General features: G+C 43.9%; 1 protein-coding gene and 2 long non-coding RNA genes across 4 annotated transcripts in view; 2 read left to right on the top strand and 1 right to left on the bottom strand.

The window, feature by feature from the left end:
• The window catches only part of LOC100697840 (discs large homolog 1-like protein), a 104742-nt gene extending 93719 nt beyond the window's left edge, over positions 1-11023 (bottom strand). The window contains 2 exon segments of the mRNA XM_013266627.3: positions 6550-6681; positions 10259-11023. Of these exon segments, the coding sequence (XP_013122081.2) occupies positions 6550-6681; positions 10259-10277 (151 nt within the window). The 5' untranslated portion in view covers positions 10278-11023.
• Positions 11024-11229: 206 nt separating this feature from the next.
• Positions 11230-13680, top strand: LOC102077665 (uncharacterized). 2 transcript variants are annotated; one of them, XR_003214863.1, is made up of 4 exons: positions 11230-12042; positions 12128-12354; positions 12527-12739; positions 12844-13680. It is a non-coding gene; the product is annotated as an uncharacterized LOC102077665 (long non-coding RNA). The 2 variants fall into 2 exon arrangements; XR_267938.4 differs by having other exon boundaries at positions 11230-12354.
• A 3209-nt stretch (positions 13681-16889) lies between these two features.
• On the top strand, positions 16890-19967 carry LOC112842842 (uncharacterized). The gene is made up of 3 exons (XR_003214867.1): positions 16890-17030; positions 19242-19408; positions 19521-19967. It is a non-coding gene; the product is annotated as an uncharacterized LOC112842842 (long non-coding RNA).
• Positions 19968-20186: the final 219 nt, after the last annotated feature.

The following is a 20186-nucleotide window of genomic DNA, read 5'->3' as shown; positions in this document are numbered from 1 at the left end:
CCTCAGTCCCGATGTCCTAAAAGGAAATCTTTACAACCCCCATCAAACACACATAAATGATTAAAACCAGGATTTGGGGGCTTTCGTCCTGATATAAAGAGTCTGACTCGTCGTTTCTCTGAGTATCTACTACACCAGTATCCTCTCACACCACCAAAATATTAATGTCAGTCAGAAATCAGCCAGAAAAAAACTTAATGAATACAGCTGGGTCCAATTATTTTTACAGGATGGTCTCAGTGGTGAAGACTTCTCCAAACAAAATGTTTCTTCTTTAAACTTACAAATTAACTTTGATCAGTGCGGCTTACAGAAAGCTCATTAAACAGGCGCTTTGCATGAAACCCGGAGAATCATCATTAATAAGCTGCAGCTGCCATAATCTGATGAAGATAAAGAGCGGAGACGGAGCACGTCTGTCAGCAACACGCGATCCGTTCGGCTCCCAGCTTATCGATCTGAACCCAGATCAAAACCGAGCCGTCGTCGGGGGAAACGCCAGCGTCAACAAACAGGAAAATCAGCGGGAAATATTTTAATCATTCAAAGCAGGGCTTCGTTTACTCCGGCATGAATCACATTTTTCACCATAAATAAGAAAAAATGAATTAATTTCCTTTGAAGTACGATAACACCGAGTATGGGACTGAACATGTGGAAACCTTTGGTGCTTGTGTGCGTGACCAAGACCCCAAAGAGACCCGTGAGTGAGGAAAAAGACGACAGGATTCATTTCTATCAGCCAAAACAAAGAGCTAAGATTAGAGGAAGTGTGACGGATGACCAACAAAAACACGTCACAGGTAGGGCTGCACGATTAATCGTTAGAAAATCGCGATCTCGATTCATACTTATGTGTGATCTCATTTCCAAATGACAACGATTTAAAAAAAAAAAAAAAAAAAGACGACGACGATTGTACCGCATTTTGATCCGGGACGTAATCTGCATGAAAACAAGCGCTCACTCTTCCTGCTCAACAAATGACAAGGGCGGAGCCTTATACCACGTGATACAGAAGCTGTGCCGTGATGCTCAAATTGGCAGGGAAAAAACAACGGAGAACACGAGAAAGTGACAGGAGAAAATCCGTCCCGGTCAACCACCCAAACATCAATAACGGGAACCTTATACAGCGCTTCCCCATACCCGTCGAACTCCCGCAGGCACAAAGAAATTACGGAGGCGATCACTTATCACCTGGCTAAAGATATGGCCCCCATCAACACTGTGCAAAACGAGGGATTTAGGAAAATAATCAACACCCTAGACAAACGCTACACAGTGCCGTCCCGCAACTATTTTTCTATTGTTGCACTACCTGCTCTATACACGCAGTGTCGAGCAACGGTGGAGACGGAATTTCAAGCAGTACAACATTTTGCGGCAACGACAAAATGTGAGGCATTTATTGTTTTTATGTTCATTTATTGTTTTTGTTTATTTATTGTTTTTATGTTCAGTCTCAACTGTTACGAAGTTGATGTGCAGTTAATAAGTGCAATAAATATTTATACTGGAAAAGAAAATCGTGAGAGAATCGTGATCTCAATTCTAAGCAAAAAAATCGTGATTCTCATTTTATGCAAAATCGTGCAGCCCTAGCCACAGGTTTAATCCTCAAATACTCAGCAGCTCACTTTGTGTCACAGATTAGATGTTTCATAAAAACACTCTCAGACTTTACTCGGGCTGCTCGCCCAGCCATCGTCGACCAGAGTTTACATTTCACTTCCTATTTTTATATCCAAACAACCAAATGATGTCATCTCCTCACTCTTATTTTGAAAGTTCAGCCCTTAATCATTCTAGCCCTGCACTTCCTGTCTTGTGTTTGCCTGTCCCAGCAGTCTCAGCCGGTCTCTGGTTGGATGATCCTCGATGTTCATGAGCCGCTACACCGAGCAGAACGAGGACCACCAGCTGCATGATGGAGGAGCTGGAGTTCATCACAAGACGAGACGGGTTTCAAACAAGTCACATGAAGACGAGAAAAACTCTTCTGATACCATAAAGACTCAAACATCCACCCATCTAATCAGCCACATCTTCCAGCTCCTCTGGACGTACACGCAACGTACAGGAGACATAATCTCAGTCAGTCCACCTTAACAGGCTCCTGTTGAGCTCCTCTCTCTAAGAACACGAGGACGCTTCCTTTCCATTATTTTCTTCTCTTTAGGAACATCGACCAGGAAATCAACAGCAGATCAGGACAGCATCCGCCAACCCGCCTCTACCCGGGGCAGCAGCTCATCCCTACCCTGGAGCAGGGACTCCGCCCTTTTCAGACTGAAACCACGACCACAGACTCTGCTCTGCTTCACACCTGAACACAAACATCCTCAGAGGAGCTGGAGGTGATCGCGCGATTAGCATCCACACAGCAGAGACGAGACCACCTCCACCCACTGAATGAGAAAGTCATCAGTGTGGCGTGACTCTGCTGTAAGCTGCAGAGCAAACATGCAGGTGGAAGACGCAGGAAGGCAGGATCCAGGCCACTGATGATCCCACTCATGTATTAGTGATGAAGACAGAGCGGCGCTGCAGGACACGCAGGACTGAGGGAAACGAGCCGCCATGCTCAAATTATACGTGAGGAATATTTACACCAATCACACGACAGCATTTCAGCTTCCTGCTGATAAAAGGAGGAAACACGGAGGAGGAACGACAGACTATAATCTGTAATCTGTGACAGTTTCTTTCCCTCATGACACAGAGACGGTGACGCGTCTGAATGACGCTCGGCTTCAAACCTGAACGCTAATGTTTTTATAAGTTATCAGTGTAGCTACAAGGAAAAGTTGGTGCCTGTTTATGAGAAGGGATTTGGAAATGTCTGTGGATAGAAAGAACCGACTTTTGTCTGCTGTTTTATGATAATGAGGTGAAAGTGCTTTCCAAACTGATACAGCAGCAGGACACTGAGGTGAGCTCTACAAACAGGTCATCTGTTCATAAAACTAAACGCAGCTTCCTTCTGTTCGCTCAGAGCCGTGTGAGCCGACAGAAAGGCAGCACTGAAACCTGAAAGTGTAAAAAGTTAAAGCGAACGTTCAGAAAGACTTCCTGTGGTTGGCGAGTCCCGGGACACAAACACACACTCAGTGTTTGAGTCTTTCAGCGAGTCGTTCCTGGGAAACTCAAACACATCGGACCACATTCCTGCTGCTCGGCGTCCGTTAACCCTGCAGCTGCTTCTGCGTTTACTCGGAGAGTCCCGTTAGCCGGCAGCGAGGCGACAGCCAATCAGAAAACACGACGCTGGCAGAACATCAGAGAAACGCCGACATCTTCAAACCTGCAGGGCGACTTCTGCTTCGCTGTAATTACAGAGGAGAGGCGAACAGCTAAATAACAGATTTGTTCTTTTTCTCAGTGAAACTGAGAAACGACCGTCTGCAGGAAAAACAAATCGATATTCACAGCAGAGGCCGACACGCTGATGCACTGTGGAGAAACACGTCCACGGCCAGGAGCTCGTCAGGAGCTCAGCCGTCCGTTACCCTGCGAGTTATCACTGTGACACATCGGGCTGTTTGACAGCCGCCAGCTGATTATGTGAAGCTCATGATTCAGGTCAACCTGGTGTACCTGTGAAAAACGTCACTCTCACACACACAAAACTATGTTGTATTAACTAATATGTGTTGTGTGTCTGGGCTCGGTCACTCAGAGCTGAGCTCCTGCTGCTCCACACTGAAAGGAGTCGGCCGAGTTGGCTCAGAGCATCGGGATGTGACTCGGCTCTGCATGAGCAGTGGAAAACGGACGGATAAAAAACAGGTTTGGTTTAGTTTAACAGGATTTCCTCGAAAATTAAAGGGAACCCAGATGACCCCGAGGGCAGGACGCAGGGTCGTCTGGTCTTCTGGTCGGGAGTCGGGCACATTTCACAGCTTTCACCTTCTCTACATGGATTTTTTTTTTTTAATCAAAGGCTGTTTTCATCATCGCGACCTGAACTGAACCACGAGCCCATGTGGACTTTTTGGGAGAGGTGAAGGAGCAGCTCTGTGACGGACAGAGGTGCCTTTCAAACAAGGCAAAATACGAGTTTTGTAACACAAAATACAAAAATAAATAAAAAATAAAAATTCCGATACGTTAAACTTCCCTCAGCACAGAGTTATTGTTTTGGAGCCACAACCAACGATGTCACCGCGATTCTTTCACACAGGTCATCTGAGGAGGACTGAAATCACAGTCTGCCTTCATCAGTTGTTGAACATTTATCAGCACAAAGCTGATGACACAATAAGCATAAACATCTTATCAGCTGATAAGGTTTCAGTGCAGTATCAGCCTGTTTGATTTGGTTCATTGTTTTGCATAATTTCAGGATGAAATGAATGTGAATACGTCTCAGACTGCACTCGGCTGTCAGCGCTCTGTTTTCAGGATTAAGGAGCAGCTAAAGTGTTGCAGGTCAGCTTGTTAAGGCTTTAAATTAGCAACAATGCAGTGCTGATGAGCCTGATCCAGTAAAACTGTGCTAGTCTACAGAAAACAGCTCTGCACACAAACACACTGACGAGCTTTACGGCCTCTCGCCCCACTGACGCCTCACAGCAGAGACAGCCCCGAGCCACGAGGCCGTTTCTACCCTACAGACGCACAAATGTGACGAGGTCAGAGGTCACCTTGAGGTGGAAGCACATTATCGCTTCAGTGATAATTATCATGTGATATTTGACTTTAAATAAAGGATTTAATTAGTGGTTTTCTCCACATTAGAGCTCAAAAAGTCAACTCTGGTTACGTGAACGTGGTCAGAGCGATCCAATCAGACGCAGTGTGTGAGTGATGTGTTCACGTGTGGCTCACATTTCATTCATGTGTAATGTTTTGGGTCTACTTTCCTCAGTGAGCGGCCGCAGCGCGTTCATTTAACTGCAGGGCAGCTGACACGGACATGAATGAGCTGCACATGTGCAAACGATGCTGCAAGGACCAAACACTGATCTGTATTGTTGCTTTTCCTCCTCCCGACTGAACAGCGACCGTCCCTCTCGTTCTGTCTCCGACTTACACCCGCAGAGCTGAATCAGAGCTCAGGGAACCGTCGCCGCCACTAACAGTCTGCTCCAGTTTGAATGGAAATCTTTATATTCAGACCGCTGTGTGCTGCCATGCAGCCAAAAACATACAGATATGATGTCAGGTCCTCACAGACCCACTCAACTGTTTTATATACATTCATTTAATAAAACACACAATAACAAATCTTTTAAAAGCTCTTTGTTAGTGGAAACGTCAGCGTGACTCATCAGACAGCTCTCACTGACACAGAGGAGGACGACTGAACGTACCACAAGTGCCTTCATAACATCATCATCATCATCATGATAAGAATGATAACAATAATAATAAAGGATTGATGACATATCAGATGGCAATCAGACATTGAAACATCTTAAGATCCATGATGTAGACATACTTTGTGATTTTTACACAACATGTGAACAAGAAATACCAAAAATACCCCAAAAGTCGTTCCAGGCCTGGTCTGGTTTATGGAAGTCCACCAAGTCTGCCAGAGCTCATCTTTATATTTTCACATGCTGCAGTGCCATTTTGGAGCATTTCAAGTTTTTATACATTACTACAACCGTTATATCCCAAATTAAACAAGATGTAAGGATTAAGTCCAACAGTAACTAGATAAATTGCAAAAAAGTGGAATAAACTACAACAAAATTGGAAATCTTTGTCCTTACAGAGACTTCAGAGGTTTATGCCTCAAAACTGTAACTGCAAAGGTTGCACAAAATAGTTTCCAACCACAGGAAATTTATTTTGAGGGTCTTCATAGTTTCATTTTTGAGGCCATTGGCGTAACTTTGTGCTGAACATGGGGGGGGGGCAAGATCTCCGTCTAAAAAAATAAATAAATCTGAGTAAATTCCCAGATGATTAAACATGCAACTATTCTGCTGGTAATACCTGAAATGAGTAAAGAAAATCAACAGCCTATTTATGCAAGATAATTCATAATTTTATTGGGGGGGTTATATTGGTTGGGTCTGATCATATGGGGGGGTCATAACCCCCCTAACCCCCCTGGAAATTACACCCCTGTTTGAGGCACACTCATTTTTATAAACTGCAGCAAAAACGAAAATAAACATTATTGTGCACAATTTGCAAAAACAAAAAAACAAAAACAAAAAAAACAGCATGTGCATCAAAATAAACTATTTCCAACAGCCTCCCAGAAACTACACAAAAGGCAAAAAGTCAAACATGACTTTCCATAATGCCAGTAAACCTTTGAAAAGTCCTGTGGGGGAAAAAACTATGTTATGAACGGCTGATCGGATCGGCAGTGCACTTCTGATTGTAAAGTTTTTGATGCTGCAGTCATATGTAAAAGGAAACTGCGCTAACTTATGTGGTGACACAAATGGGAGCGTGCACGCTCCGGTGGGCCTAAAAGGGTTAAATAACTCTGTGGCTGTGTCACCTACAGATGAGCTCAGTGTTCTCATTCATCTAAAGATTGTGACATAAACTGTTGAAGTACAAAGACCTCGATCGTACCTATGAGAGCCTGGAAGAGATTGCTCTGGAAGATGTCGATGACCCTCTGGATGGAGTGTCGGAGCTGCCGGTCCTCGGTGTGGTTCAGCTTGGCCCGGTACTGCTCCAGCAGCTGCAGCGCTCGCTGTGCGTCTGTACAACAGGAGGAGGAAGCAGCGAGAGAGGTGAGCCGGGGATACGACAGAGTCGAAGCTCAGCGACTAACGAGGACTGATCTGAGACGAGATGGCAGCAGAGCACTGCTTCAAACCGTCAGACAGGCACAAATAATCCCTCTGTGCTGAAACGCTGAGCCGCACTGGCAGCACGCACGCACCAGGAGAGTGAAATAATACTTTAAAAATCCAAATATGCATGCGTTTAAGACTGCGGGCAGGTTTTAAAGGAGTATAAATGAAGTTAAAGAGGCCTTTCCCCAGCGGATAAGTATAAAGGTCAGAGTATCAGGCTTGGCTCAGAGGGAAGCATTAAGGACAGATTTACTACGTCTGCTGCTGACAGTCACATTCAGACCAAAGAAAATCTGATAAAATGATTAAGCTGAAAGTAGTAAATAAAAAGTCGACTCAAATTATGACCCGAAGGCTTCATTCAGAACTTTGTTTTAAATTCAAGGCTTCAACTAAACATCGTTTTCAGTGCAGATCATCGTCCAATAACACCGATCGATCACAGACATCCAAACAGTGCTGAACACACTTCACATCGCTGGAGCTGCACGTGGAGAAGATTCAGGACTTTGACTGTAACTCTGTTTGATGGTCACATTTCTGCTGATTTACTTGTTGGTGAATCAGCTTTAAATAAAGGTCAGTGTGTTGAGCTGCAGCACAGCAGCGAGAACGTTGGCTTGGCGCCGAGTTTCAGGAAGTCAGAACTTCTGAAGGAATCTCCAGGAGTCGTTATTGTTGAGCGATGTCATGTGACTCTTACGACTTCTTTCTAATTAACTGGATGATTTAAAGGACAGATATCAGAATAACCTCACACAGACAGATGTACTTTATTAAAAAAACTGATGCTTCCTGGACAGTTATGCACACAGGGACACATTTACCATCAGATTGTTGTTTCTACCATCATTAACCTGCTCTCTCACTTCGATTCATGCCTGCTGCTGATTGGCTGTGAGTCTCGCCTGTAAATAAAACACGCAAAGCCTGAGGAGGCGGCGCGTTGGGCCTCTCGCCTCCGTCAGCACTGATTTAGATGAATTGGCAGTTAGCTGCATCCTGCTTCTGGTCTTGGTTTCATTATTGTTGTTTCAAGCTTAATTTAGGTAAGAAGCCTGAATCCTTCGGCTCACGCTGGAACCAGCAGAGAAAACTCCAACTAAGACATAAAACCATCAAAACCATAAAACAACGTGCAGCTGGAAACGCTGGCGAGAGGCTGCTGGTGTCGCAGTCGGTCACAGAGAGGACGCTGCACCAGAAACATGGTTGTGGTTGCTTCGGTCACGTTGGATTGGTCAGTTTAGGAATACTATTTTTTGCCGTCTCCAGGCCTGTGTGACCGAACGGTTTTAAGGCTTCAGCTCTTCACTGAACCACGTTTCGTCATCACGAAAGTGACGTGATGAAAGAAACACGTCGACCACGATGCCGATAAATGTCACCTCGCTCACGAATGTTCGAGTGTCTGTAACGATCCTGATATCTGCCAAAGTCTGTCTCAGAGATCACGCCCTGCCAACCTTAAGCTGCCTCAGGATCCTGTTCAGTTCTGGATTCCTTCATTGTTACTCGCGCGTCACTGTTAACATCCAGGAAAGAACCAAGTCTACGTTCACAAAGCACCAAAAATCGTTTAAGTCCAGCTGAACTCGACCTCAGAGGGAATGTTTCACTGAATGAAGACGCCTCGAATCAAAGACACCAACTTTAATAACTTTATGGTCGAGTGCTTTAAGAAATAAAGCTTTTCAAGTGCTGCTGAAAACCTGCACACACGCCTGAGTTAGAAGGTGTAACACTGAGGTGGAAAACCACAGATCTCATTTTAAAAGCCACATTAATTGAAAGTATGAACTTTAAATACAACATAAAACATAAACCAGGCGATTTAATATCACACTTCTCCGTCTTCACTTCTGGTTTATTAGGAAGTGAAAGTTTCAGACTGAGAGATTGTGACGCCCTACAAACCCTCAGCTGACCTGATGCTTCAGCCTGATACGCTGACCTCACAGCTGACCTCACAGCCCACATGTCAGTTTCTAAACGAGCAGAAAATTACCTCAGCCAATTAACAGCTTTAAATTAAAACGCCTCCTTTTCCCTGTTTGTGTCCGTCTTTGAGGTTTGACCCAAATCAACATATCTGCAGGCGTCACTGTGAGCGCTAAAACATGGAGCTTAAATACATGATGATAAACATTATACTGGTGCATTATGTGGTGTTTATTACAATGGAAGCTGCCAACTTTAAAAGACTTCATTTATGTATCAGCTGATGTCTTTCTCCACGTTCTTCAGTTACATGAAGTTTGTCAAATATGTGGCCCGAGGACCAGAATGGGCACGCCAAAGTGTCCTATTCAAGAGCAGTGGAGTCATTAACAGCTCACACTTTCCAATAAAACACATGTTTTATGTCCGTGTCAGCTTCACTCAGGAGTGGCTGTGTGTGATTTATTTTTATATTTAAATAAGTTGTTAAAGGCACAAAATGCTGCTGTTTAGTTAGAAAATCTCCACCTGTGAAGGTTTTTAATGCAGAGGGACAAATACTTTTCAGCAGTGAGGTCTTTATGGTTCAGGCTCAGGTGAACATTATTTTTACACTGAATAAAAGGAACATTTAGACTTTTTTTTAACTGCAGTGGTTTTGCTGGTGCAGCCCACCTGAGCTCAGACTGGGCTGTATGTGAACTACAATGACTCGACACACTGAAACACTGAATATTTTGTGTAGTGACTCATCCACACTGACGGCACAGTTTAGGTTTGTTTTTGCAGTTTGCAGAAAAAAAACGATCATTAAATTGTTTCTTGTCTTTTCATACTGAGGGAGGCTAAATATAATTACTAAGGATAATTAGGAGGCATTTGACTCACCATTTCCAAGGCTTTTGAAATTCTCTTTATTTTTCCTGGGATTAAAGTGGAGGTCTCCGTATTTATGAAGGAGTTCACAAAATGAGAACATTTTTCTGAATTTTTACAGTTAATCTAATTCATGAAATGTGCACTTAGCGCTGAGAATCTTTCATTGACTTAAATAAGTGGCTTTTCTTTAACTTACTGCCTCCACCGCCCGGGGCACAATCTTTATTTTTCCCGGGATAAAAGTACAGTTAGACACGGTTAATAACGTGTAAACTACCTCAGAATATTTTTCTAAATTTTTACAGTTCATTATATTCATAAATCGCGCGCTGACTGCTGAGGACGAGGTGAATATTTTATTCATATTAGAGTTTATTTTTAGTTCTCCACACAAGGTGCCCCATTTACAACTTGGTTAGCAGCAGTGGCTAACCGGCTAGCTCCTACTTTAACTGACTTCACCTGACTTGGCACGGCTCCGCTCAGCTCAGCAGGGCCAAAGTGAGCCGTGTGGGCCATGTTTGGCTCGTGTGGCGTGTGAGCCGCTGCGTGTCCCGTGTTTGTTCGGGTCCTGTGTGTCCTAAAAAGCGAAGGAGCAGCCGGAGTTTGAGCGGTTAGCCAGCTAGCTTGCTAGTCAATGTGAAGTGAAAGCGGCTTACCTTTCTTTCTCACTGGCATGGTGGGGGTCTGGCTCGGCTCGGCACGGCTAGATCCGCCTCAGCCGCATGCAGTCCTCACACAGGACGGTTTTTGTTCGCGGTTCCGCCGGATAAACCCGCCGCTGTCACCGCTCCAAGTCAGGGCTAAAGAAAATCCCTCCGAGCCAAAAGCCCTCCGGACAGAGCGTCGGGGGGCAGACTGGCACAACAACAGCGAGCCTCCGGGGACGGCTCAGCCAGCAGTCCCGCTAACAAGTGAAGCCCCACGAAGCTCCGCTGAGCTACCGACTCTCAGAAATGCAGTTCCCCGCCGGAGAGCACCGCGCAGGGTGACTCTGGAGCTGGCTCCGAAAAGTGCAGATCTGGCTTGGACCGAGCGGGACCTGCAGTGTGCCAAAGTCCGGGAAACACCCGCTGCTGTGCAGGCGGCGCATGCATGAGCTGCCCGCTGCTGCTGCTGGGTGGAGGAGGAGGCGGCTCCGGAGCTCTGCGGGTTAGTCCAGAAATAAAAAAAACTTCAAAGCCAGCCTGGCGGCACACCTACACTCACTTATCCCGCACTGGTCCGCACCGCTCCGCTGTATCCCCGCCTGCGACGTGCATTCGTGTCAAACTTCTGTGAAATCCCTCCTCCTTCCTTCCTCCTCTTTTCTTCTTCTTCTCCCTTCTCCTCCTCCTCTCCCTCTCCCTCTCCAGCACCTCCCCAGGTCTACAAATTCCCAAACTTTCCTCCAAAATGGCGACTCAGGGAGCTGGAAACGTAAACCATGTGATTTCCAAAAGCCTACCCCTCCGACCTGCCGCCCAATCATGCAGCTCACCTACAAGGCCAAGGAGGAGGAAGAGGAGGGTCAGGGAGGAGGGAAGGAGGCAGGGAAGGGGAGAAGAGGGGGGGGGGATAAACTTTGTGAAGGGGGGTGAGAGAAAGGAGAGAGGAAGGAAGAGGAGTGAAAGTTGAGGAAAGCAGAGGGAGAGGTGAAAGGAGATGGAGGTGAAAGCAGGACAGATGGATGAAAACACAAAGTCAGGCTTCTGTTTTTATTTAAACCAAATAGATGTAGATAGAAACCAAAGCAAAGCAACATGTAGAAAACAATAAGAAAAAGAAAATGGAGATCATAGAAATGATTAAAAATAAATAAATCAGCTGAAATAAGAGACGAAAATTCAAAACACCCAGAGGACTCTCACTGTGTCTCCTTTGTGTTGAAGGTTTAATTATAACCTGATAAAACTGGCATTTTGTCCATCGAGCCACTCCTGTATTAGCACATGAGTCTCTGAAGGCGTGGCACACCTTGGTTTGGGCAGCTTCTTATTGGACGACCTATTTACCTGCATCTGTGAACGTGTGTCTGCACTCACTGATGCTCAGAGACGCCTGAAGCATCTGCAGCAGCTGCTTCAGGTTTCTGTGTTTCAGTCATTGTTCCCTCAGTTCTCACTGAGTTCAGAGAAGAAGTATGGATGCTGTGTGAAAATGGCATGTCTTCCCTAACATGTACGCTCACTTACATACACGTTAACAGCCCCATCAGTCTCTGTTATCCAGCCTGTGCTTCACATGATGGGACGGGCTCCACCCTCCTGCAGCTCTGAGCAGATGAAGCTGGTAAAACAGTGGATGGATGCTCCGAAAGGCACCAACAGCCCAAACACAGTCCACAGGTCCAACTCAGGCACTGCAGTGAGCTGAGGTGAAGCTTGTGTCGCCATCCAGCTGTCAATCAAAGAGACCACGCCCCCAATATTGCAGAATCTATGACTTAATACAATTTAAACAGGTGAGTTATGGCAGTGCAGGTGTTACGAAGGGGAAATACAGAAACAGTTTTGTATCAGGCTGTAAACATGTAAACATGCTGTAAGTTTTTAACATGACTCTACGGGGACTGACTCACTGTTGGAGCCTCTGGTGGACGTTAGAGGAACTGCAGGTGTTGACACATTTCTCAGCAGCAGGAATGATCCAAACACGATCACTTCTGAGTCCAAACAAACAACATGGCAGCTGCCAAAACAACCCTGTGGGCGACGCCGAGAGGGTTACGTCCATATTTAATGTGGCTGTAGCGTCAGCGGCGAGGAGGTCAAGTGTAAGTCCCACTTTGCTGTTATTTGTATTATTTTATTTCTTAGTAATTTGTCGTAAATAATCTGAATACATCAGGCTGATCCCACTTTGAGCTCATACAAATCACTCACAGTGGCTTACTTCACCGCACACTCACACTGACCTTTACAGCACAGCTAATTTATTCTCTCCAGGTGAGTGCTAATGGACACTGTGAGTCACGGCTTTCCCAAAGAGAGCATCAAAAAAGAAAAGGGAGAAAGGAGAGAAGGCAAAGTGATGGAAGGCTTTCTAAAGAAAGAACAGCTAACAGGCTAAGGATGGTTCGGCTATCAGCAGCTGTTACAGTCAGAGATCTGCTGACATCAGGCAGCCTTCAGCTTTACTGTGTCCAGACCTGCTCTGAGGTAACGAGACATCTAACATCACAGCGACAGCACTTCCTGATTCAATAAGAAGGAAAGAGGAATGTTTGCAGGGAGTCACATATATATATGATGTGTTTCCTTAGCTTTAGTTCGCTGTAATGAAGCACAGGCAGCACACTGACGTACCCGTGGACACTCTGCATCAGTGAATCAGCAGCTTACATCTGCAGGACCATCACACTGCTCCGTGTGACGTCTGTAACTCGTGGGTTCGATATCATCACAGAAACAATAAAAAACATCAATCACTTCCCTGCAGATACACCTGCTCGCCCACAGCGCTGGAACTCTGCTGTTACGGTTTCAGAAACATAAAAATATCTGGATCCGGATCTCTGAGTGCTGCAGGATGATGGAAGCAGGGAACGTGAAGGTTGCTCTGAGGCTGATGGGAAGGATGAGGACAGAGGACTGAGTGTTAGGAAAGGTTTAGGAAACAGACTTCACATTTTAAAGGTTTTTATCTCACAGGAATCATAAATGATTCAACGAAAAGCAAAGAAAATAACTCATTTGTCAGCTCAATAATCCAAGTAAACACATGTAACCATGATTAAGCTGTGGACGGCTCTATGGTAAAAGGAGGACGTCAACATGTGCTGAGACTCATGGACGTGCTACAGATCTGTCAGTAGTTAACAGTTCATGATTGGCTGCCCTAAAAATCAGTACAGCTGTCCGCACAGCTGGATGAACGAGATGAAGGGGGCCCACAGAGACTCTGTGAACATGGGCCCAGAGTTCTGTGTTACGGCCCTGGGCAGCAGCCCCAACCTGAAACTGGACTCAGGTGCATTTTTGCCACAAATGCATTTTACAGTATTTGTGCTGATTACAGGATCCTGACAGTCCCGATGACGCTGCTGGTGGGAGCGCTGGTGTTTGGAAGTTTGCGCTCTCTCACTGACCTCCATCTGTTATCATGCAAACATGTTTTTAATTAAAGGGAAAACAGTTTGTCATTAAGTGAAATACACAATGATTTTCCCTCTGTGAGCGTCTGATTTAGTCTGATTTAGACGTCAGCAGGTATTTAAGATGTTTTAGCATAAAGACTGAAAACAGAGCTGAAAAATGAACATGTCTGCTGTAAATCCAGGTTTTCTTTCATGTGCCAACATAAATGTGCTGTAATGAGTCCTCTGCTGTGTGCTAAGAAACAAAATGAATTTAAGCCTTTGATTTTCACACAGTAAGGTCAGAGGTCGCGCTGCGTCCCCATTGAAGTACAAATCCAGCGGCTGGTCACTGTGAAGATGAAACACCCTCCTCCTCCTCCGCCTCCCGCTGTGAAACATCCCTCTTTGTCTCTCTTTGTCTCTCGTGTCGCCTCTCATGTGCTGATGCAAACCACTCGAAGCTCTGGCCCAGATTAAAGAGCGCCGTTCTGGTGAAAGGAGGAGGCCTTTATTTTTAGACGGTCATGTTTAATGAATGACCTCGCCGCGAGTCCCGGGCTCGCCGTATGAAGTACAGAAGGAGAGCCCGCTGTGCTCTCACCACCGATCCACACGCCTCAAACACGACGAGACGGAGCGATGACCCGAGCCAAAGGAGCTGCTGATCTCCAGCCAATCAGAGAGACTCGTGCTCTGATACCTTCAGACTGTTGTGATAAAGTGAGAGGAGCAGATCATGTGATTCGGATGTGGGAGTCACGTTATTCATTATGAATGAGCTGCAGGGTTCCTGAGCCTCTTCTGGTAATTTTATTTTTACATCTTTTAGATGTTTTTTGTGTCTCATTGTGTGTGCGCTCTGACCCACAGCCACGACATTACTGACCACCAATAAATAAAATAACAGCACATATCAGAGCGAGACACACAAAGTCCACATAATGAGCCTGTGGTCCATTTTTGCTTTTTTACTTCCACTGCTCAAAATGACCCAATCAGGATTAAAACAGATGTTTTGGGGTTAAATCATGTTGTAACCTTCAAACAACGCCCTGAGATATCTGAGAAACATCCAAAATGATTATTTGGCATCCTGAGAGCAGCTCAGTATTTATCTCTGCTCATTTGTTAATAAGACCTGAAATTTACGGTCGTTTTGTGATTGATTTCAGTGTCTGTGTGCTCGTTTTGTGCATCTGTCCATCCAGTTATTGGTTGTTGTACACATCTTCACGGTCCTGTAAGAGTTCGGGCTTGAAGCCCTCCAGACTCACTATTGTCGTCTTCTGAACTATAAACAGTGACGATGATAAAATTGGAGAAAACGTTGCATCAGCACTGATGAGGGAACAAAGGAAGTCCAAACAGAAACAAGCAATCGCTTAGTTGTCTGCAGAACATCTCATCAGCTCCTCTCCAGCACCTGGAAGTCTCTGTGTGTATCTGTCTCTGGAAATGCTGACTGGATACCAGCCTATCTGAACACTTGTGTTTCCAGCTTGGTCAGAAACAAAAACGATGTTCAGAGTTCAGGGGTCAGTTCTTCGTACCTCGCTTACTACATCCAAGATCAAATCATCGCGCTAACTTTGAGCTCGCTAATCCGGTTCTCCGAACACACCTGTTGTTGACGATGAGTATAGCTGGATGAAGTAATGTGAGATCACTGGGTGGCTTAAAAGGGGCTACGCATCGATAGTAGAAACATTGATCGGCAACCCTGTGATTGGTCGGCGAAGATGTCGAAGGAGCGCGCGCAGTATCTCACGGCAGCAGACCAAGAACTCTTGATTGAGGGATTTCAGGAGTTTCAGAGTTTAATTAAAACGCAGGGGAACACTGCAAAGGCTGCAAAAGCAAGGAGAGAGGGCTGGCAGAAAGTTGCTGACAAATTAAACTCGTAAGTAATTTATTATATTATATTACATTATATCCTCTTTCACATTAGAGCCACAACAGGACCCACAAGAACATGGGGACAAGTACAAGTGAAATATAAGAATATTCTACAGAATGGTAATATTTATCACTTATATTGCTTTTAGTCTATGACAAGAGACCCTGGAATAATCTGTTTGTTTGTTTATAACAGCAACCAAGAAAAGGGCAGAGCAAATAAAGACAGGTGGTGGTCCTGCACCCCCTCGTCACACCCCTTTTTGTACTGTGACATTTATTGACATTGTGGGTTTTTTTGTGTGTAGTTTGACATAACACTCCATCACTTTTACCTGTTCCCATGCAAGGGGTGACTGAAGCATGCACAGTAAGTCGGGAGTAAGTATATACAGTACAGTAAGTATAGATAGATAGATAGTAAATAATACCCTCACGGGAGAATCGATATCTCTCTATGAGCACACTGTCGCGCTGAGCTAAAGGATCCTGTCTATCCCGCAATATACGCTAAATTCTGTAAACTCTCCTTATCAATCTTGCACCTTCCTTGCTCGCGTACAAACGGACAGGACATGGCTGCGACAGACTTCCCAAATCCACCTTCGCTTTTTTAGTCGTGGTCTCTCATCTTGATTGCACGTAGTAATTTACTATTACTACTCTAAAATATGAATTACATCTGACATGATCTACTACATGTAATAGAATGATTAATAGTACATTTCCCTTTTTTTAGGAAATGACCTGTATGTATCTGTATGAAATCAATAAAAGAATCAAATGCTGCATTATCTTTAGTTACATTGATAATATTTATTTATGGTAAAACAGTGGCGAAATATCGCTGTTGCTTTCATATAACTGCAGCGGACATACCTGAGTGGCCGCGATCTAATCCTGTTTACATAAAGTAAACCTGCTCCCGAGCAGGTTTACGCTTACGGATCTGTTGCTATGACAGCAAGTCCCAGATGAGCTTCGGAGAACCGAACAATCCAAGATCACGCGAAATCGTCAACAATCAAATCCAGCTAACTTACTTAGCGAGGTACGAAGAACGGGCCCCAGGAGCAGCAACGATGAGGACAAAGCCTGAGGTCACATAACAACACTTTGTGCTGCACAGAGTCCTTTGGAGCACTTGGACATGGAGGGTTATCATCCAGCATCTTTTGGATCATTGTTGTTTGAACTTGGTTTCACTTTTTAACTGTTTAGTTTAAACTAAAATCACTGTTTAGTTTTGATCTCAGTGGGTCATCACTTCCACATTTTACTTAGTTTTCTTAGAGGTGTTTGGTTCAGGATAATAAAAAGGTTTAGTCTGGGTTAAAATACTCTCTTACACTAACACTGACGTTGAAAAATGATGCGCTGGGGGACAGACGGCTGAGATGGTTTTGTGTTTGTGGCCCAGGACTGTGGCCCAGCAGGCTTGTTTGCTGCCATATAACAGTTTAACTTGAGCTAAGGTAAGATATGTTTATAATTTAATATTATATTTAATATGTTAGTTTAAAACACAGTGTAAGGTTTCTTTATTGCAGCAGAGGGAAAGATCCACAGAAAGATTTCTTTCTTTAAACAAAACAAAGTCTGTCATTGATTTAGTAAAACTAGCAGCTGTTAGGTCATGTTCCTAATTCAAACAAAATATTAAACAAAAAACATTTTAAATAAATAAATATACATTTCTTTGGAACCTTATTTAATGCGACTTTTAGACATTCTTATCAGTTAGAAATAATCTCCAGCAGAACTGGAGAGCTGAATATAACAGCAGATTAAAGCTTGGATATCAAAGAGAAGGAAACATGACGTTTCATACGGACCAACCAAACTCCACCATCACTGGAGAAAAGACATCATTTAATTTTGCCTACATCACTTTTATTCCTTGTATTGCTCCTGCAAATAATAATAAAAAGCTAATAACATGTACTGAAGATAAAAAGTTGTGCTTCTTGTTGATAAGTGTCCTTGTAGCAGTGAAAGTTAGCACCTGCACCTGGTTAACCTTCTCTCTCTGCAGCGCCCCCTGGTGTGGATACTTCAGTTTACAGGCTGATCATTAACCAAATTAAAGTCTGTATCATATGAAAACATCAGAAATGAGAAGTTTATAAATTAGTGGTGCAACGGATCAAAAATCTCACGGTTCGGATCGGATCACGGTTTTAAGTCACGGATCGGATCAATTTTCGGATCAGCAAAAAACAAAAAAAGACAAAATTTTAACATTTACTTATTAACTTTTTAAGTATTTTTTGCCTATTAAAAACATTAAACTCAAGACTTATTCCACGCAATTATATAAAAACAAATTAAGGTGCAGTACAGGGCTTTGTATCTACCACTCCGCTGTGATATAACGAGCGGTCACGGTCACGTCGCTTTCCGTTGACCTGGAAGTCACCCGTTTGTAGTTGGGCAACAGAAGATGCCTGGGACAGTTCAGCCATAACTTTAATCTTTTCCTGCTCATACATGCCTGGGTACGATCTTGTCACTGAAGTGGACGCGCAACGGGATATCACAGCGGGGCTCAAGCACGTTCATCATAGTTTAAACCCCTTGTTTTGCACAACGGAATACGGCCTCCCGTCTGCAGCTAAACACCCCAGTAGCTTCTGTAATAGCTTTGCCCGGTCGGACTGGGCTGCAAAGGGCTGCTTAAATACCGCAAACTCCTCTGCTCCGCCACTTGGCCCGCTAGCGCTGACCATAACTACCGCTTGACGGACCCACCACGCGCACCATACACATACTTTTTTTTTCTTTTTCGAATCTTCGGATCACGTGCGTGCCGAACCGTGGAGTGGGATCGGTTCGGATTACGGATCAACCGTGATCCGTTGCACCACTATTAAAAATGTTGTTCTGCAGTCAGTAGAAATGATTTCCGGTGTTGTGCCATAAAGTGATTGCCTGCCTGATTTCCAATGTTTCTGTGTATTTTTTATATGTAATATCTTTGTGTATGTTGGTAAATAGACTTCGGTGAACACGGTTTACAAAGGGGTTACATATAGAATTCAAAATTATCTGTGTTTCAAGTATCTTTATAACTCTATGTTATTGTACTTACATTATAACCGATCCGGTCCTTTATCCTCACTTAAAATATTTTTACAGAACTATTGTAATATTTGCTGCCATTTCTTTTGTCCTCTTGGCCAACTTACTCTTACAAAAGACATTTTTAATGTTAATGAGATTTTTTTTAACTGCATAAATAAAGGTTATATAAAAGTCACTGCCAAAAACTGATTGCGGCTTCTGCCTTCTTACACGAATGTTGTTTGTGGCTCAAGATGACTTTATGTCATCCATGAGGGACACATTTGACATATGTTTCACATATTATAGCCCAACAAGTTACTTATAGCAGTTTAAATACAAGCACTCAGTTTTTGGCAAATACCGGCTCTGGTTGCATTTTTGTTCTGACTCGCTGAGATTAAAGTTCAGTTTAAAGAATAAAGAAGCTGAAACAGTGATGGGGAAACAGGGTGAAGAAGGTCAGAGTCCAGACTGAGATTTAAATGAAACTGTAGACAGTGGAGGAAACAGGCTACAGGTGTGTTTTCCTCCTTTGTTGATGCTGATTTGTGCCTGTCCATCATTTCTGTGCTGCTCCATGTTAAACTGACTTAATGTTGTTTGTGTTGATTTTTACACAGCAGATGTTCCTGTCAGTGAGGCGATGATACGATCTGCAGGAGTTCATTTCATTTCCATAAATTTTCACTTTTTTTTGAAGATCTGTTTTCCCGTCTGCCTCCTCGCAAACCAGGTTCCTCTCTTTGATTTCTATAATATGACTTATCCTCAGCGCCCATGACTTTAGGTGAGCTTATTGTCAATGATGTTAGAGAACAGAGAAACCATGAATCATATTCTCGGACTACACTGTTACTGTACAGTCTTCTTCATCATCATCACATTTTTCTTTCAAGCAGCAGCAGAAGCCGATGAATCACCTGTGTGACCTGATGCTTACAGCACTGAGCAACACTAAGTCCACTTCTGATGTCTCAAAGTCGTCACCCAGAGCATCACTTCTGCACAGTTTGTTTCAGGATCCTCCACAAATACGACCATAAGATTACTGATGTGTATAAAAACACACTCAGTCAGAATCATTTTTCAGTGATTAAAGTCCATGTCAAGCAAATCTTCTGAGTGGAAACCACGTCACTGAAGTCACGGCCAGCCTAACCCACACAGGGATCCAAAGCAAACGTCTGAGCTCAGGTGGCTGCTGAGAACTTCGTTACAGGAACGTGTTACTTTCCCAGGCATCCAGAAACCAGGGCGAGCTTCAGACATGAAAGAAACTCTCATCTGATTCATCAACTGACGAAAAATCGTTAGTGTTTCTTTCAGATTTTGAAAAATACAGGAAAAGTCAGAACATGTGGAGGTGCTGTGATGTGAAGCTATATCACGATCTAATGGTGAGGAAGCACAACGGCAGATAATGAGACATTTTTAAAGAATCTTTGCTTAAAAATATGTTTGTCATTCATGGTATGAACTTGATTTAAACCGTTTCTGGTCGAGTTTCCTTGATATATTATGAATATGTGTAGATGAGATATAGTCAAGATGTCTGTGAGTGTCTG

Source organism: Oreochromis niloticus, linkage group LG18 (genome assembly GCF_001858045.2).
Source record: "Oreochromis niloticus isolate F11D_XX linkage group LG18, O_niloticus_UMD_NMBU, whole genome shotgun sequence".
Taxonomy (NCBI): domain Eukaryota; kingdom Metazoa; phylum Chordata; class Actinopteri; order Cichliformes; family Cichlidae; genus Oreochromis; species Oreochromis niloticus.
The sequence above is the reverse complement of the archived record's forward strand: the minus strand, read 5'-3'. Positions and strand labels throughout refer to the sequence as shown.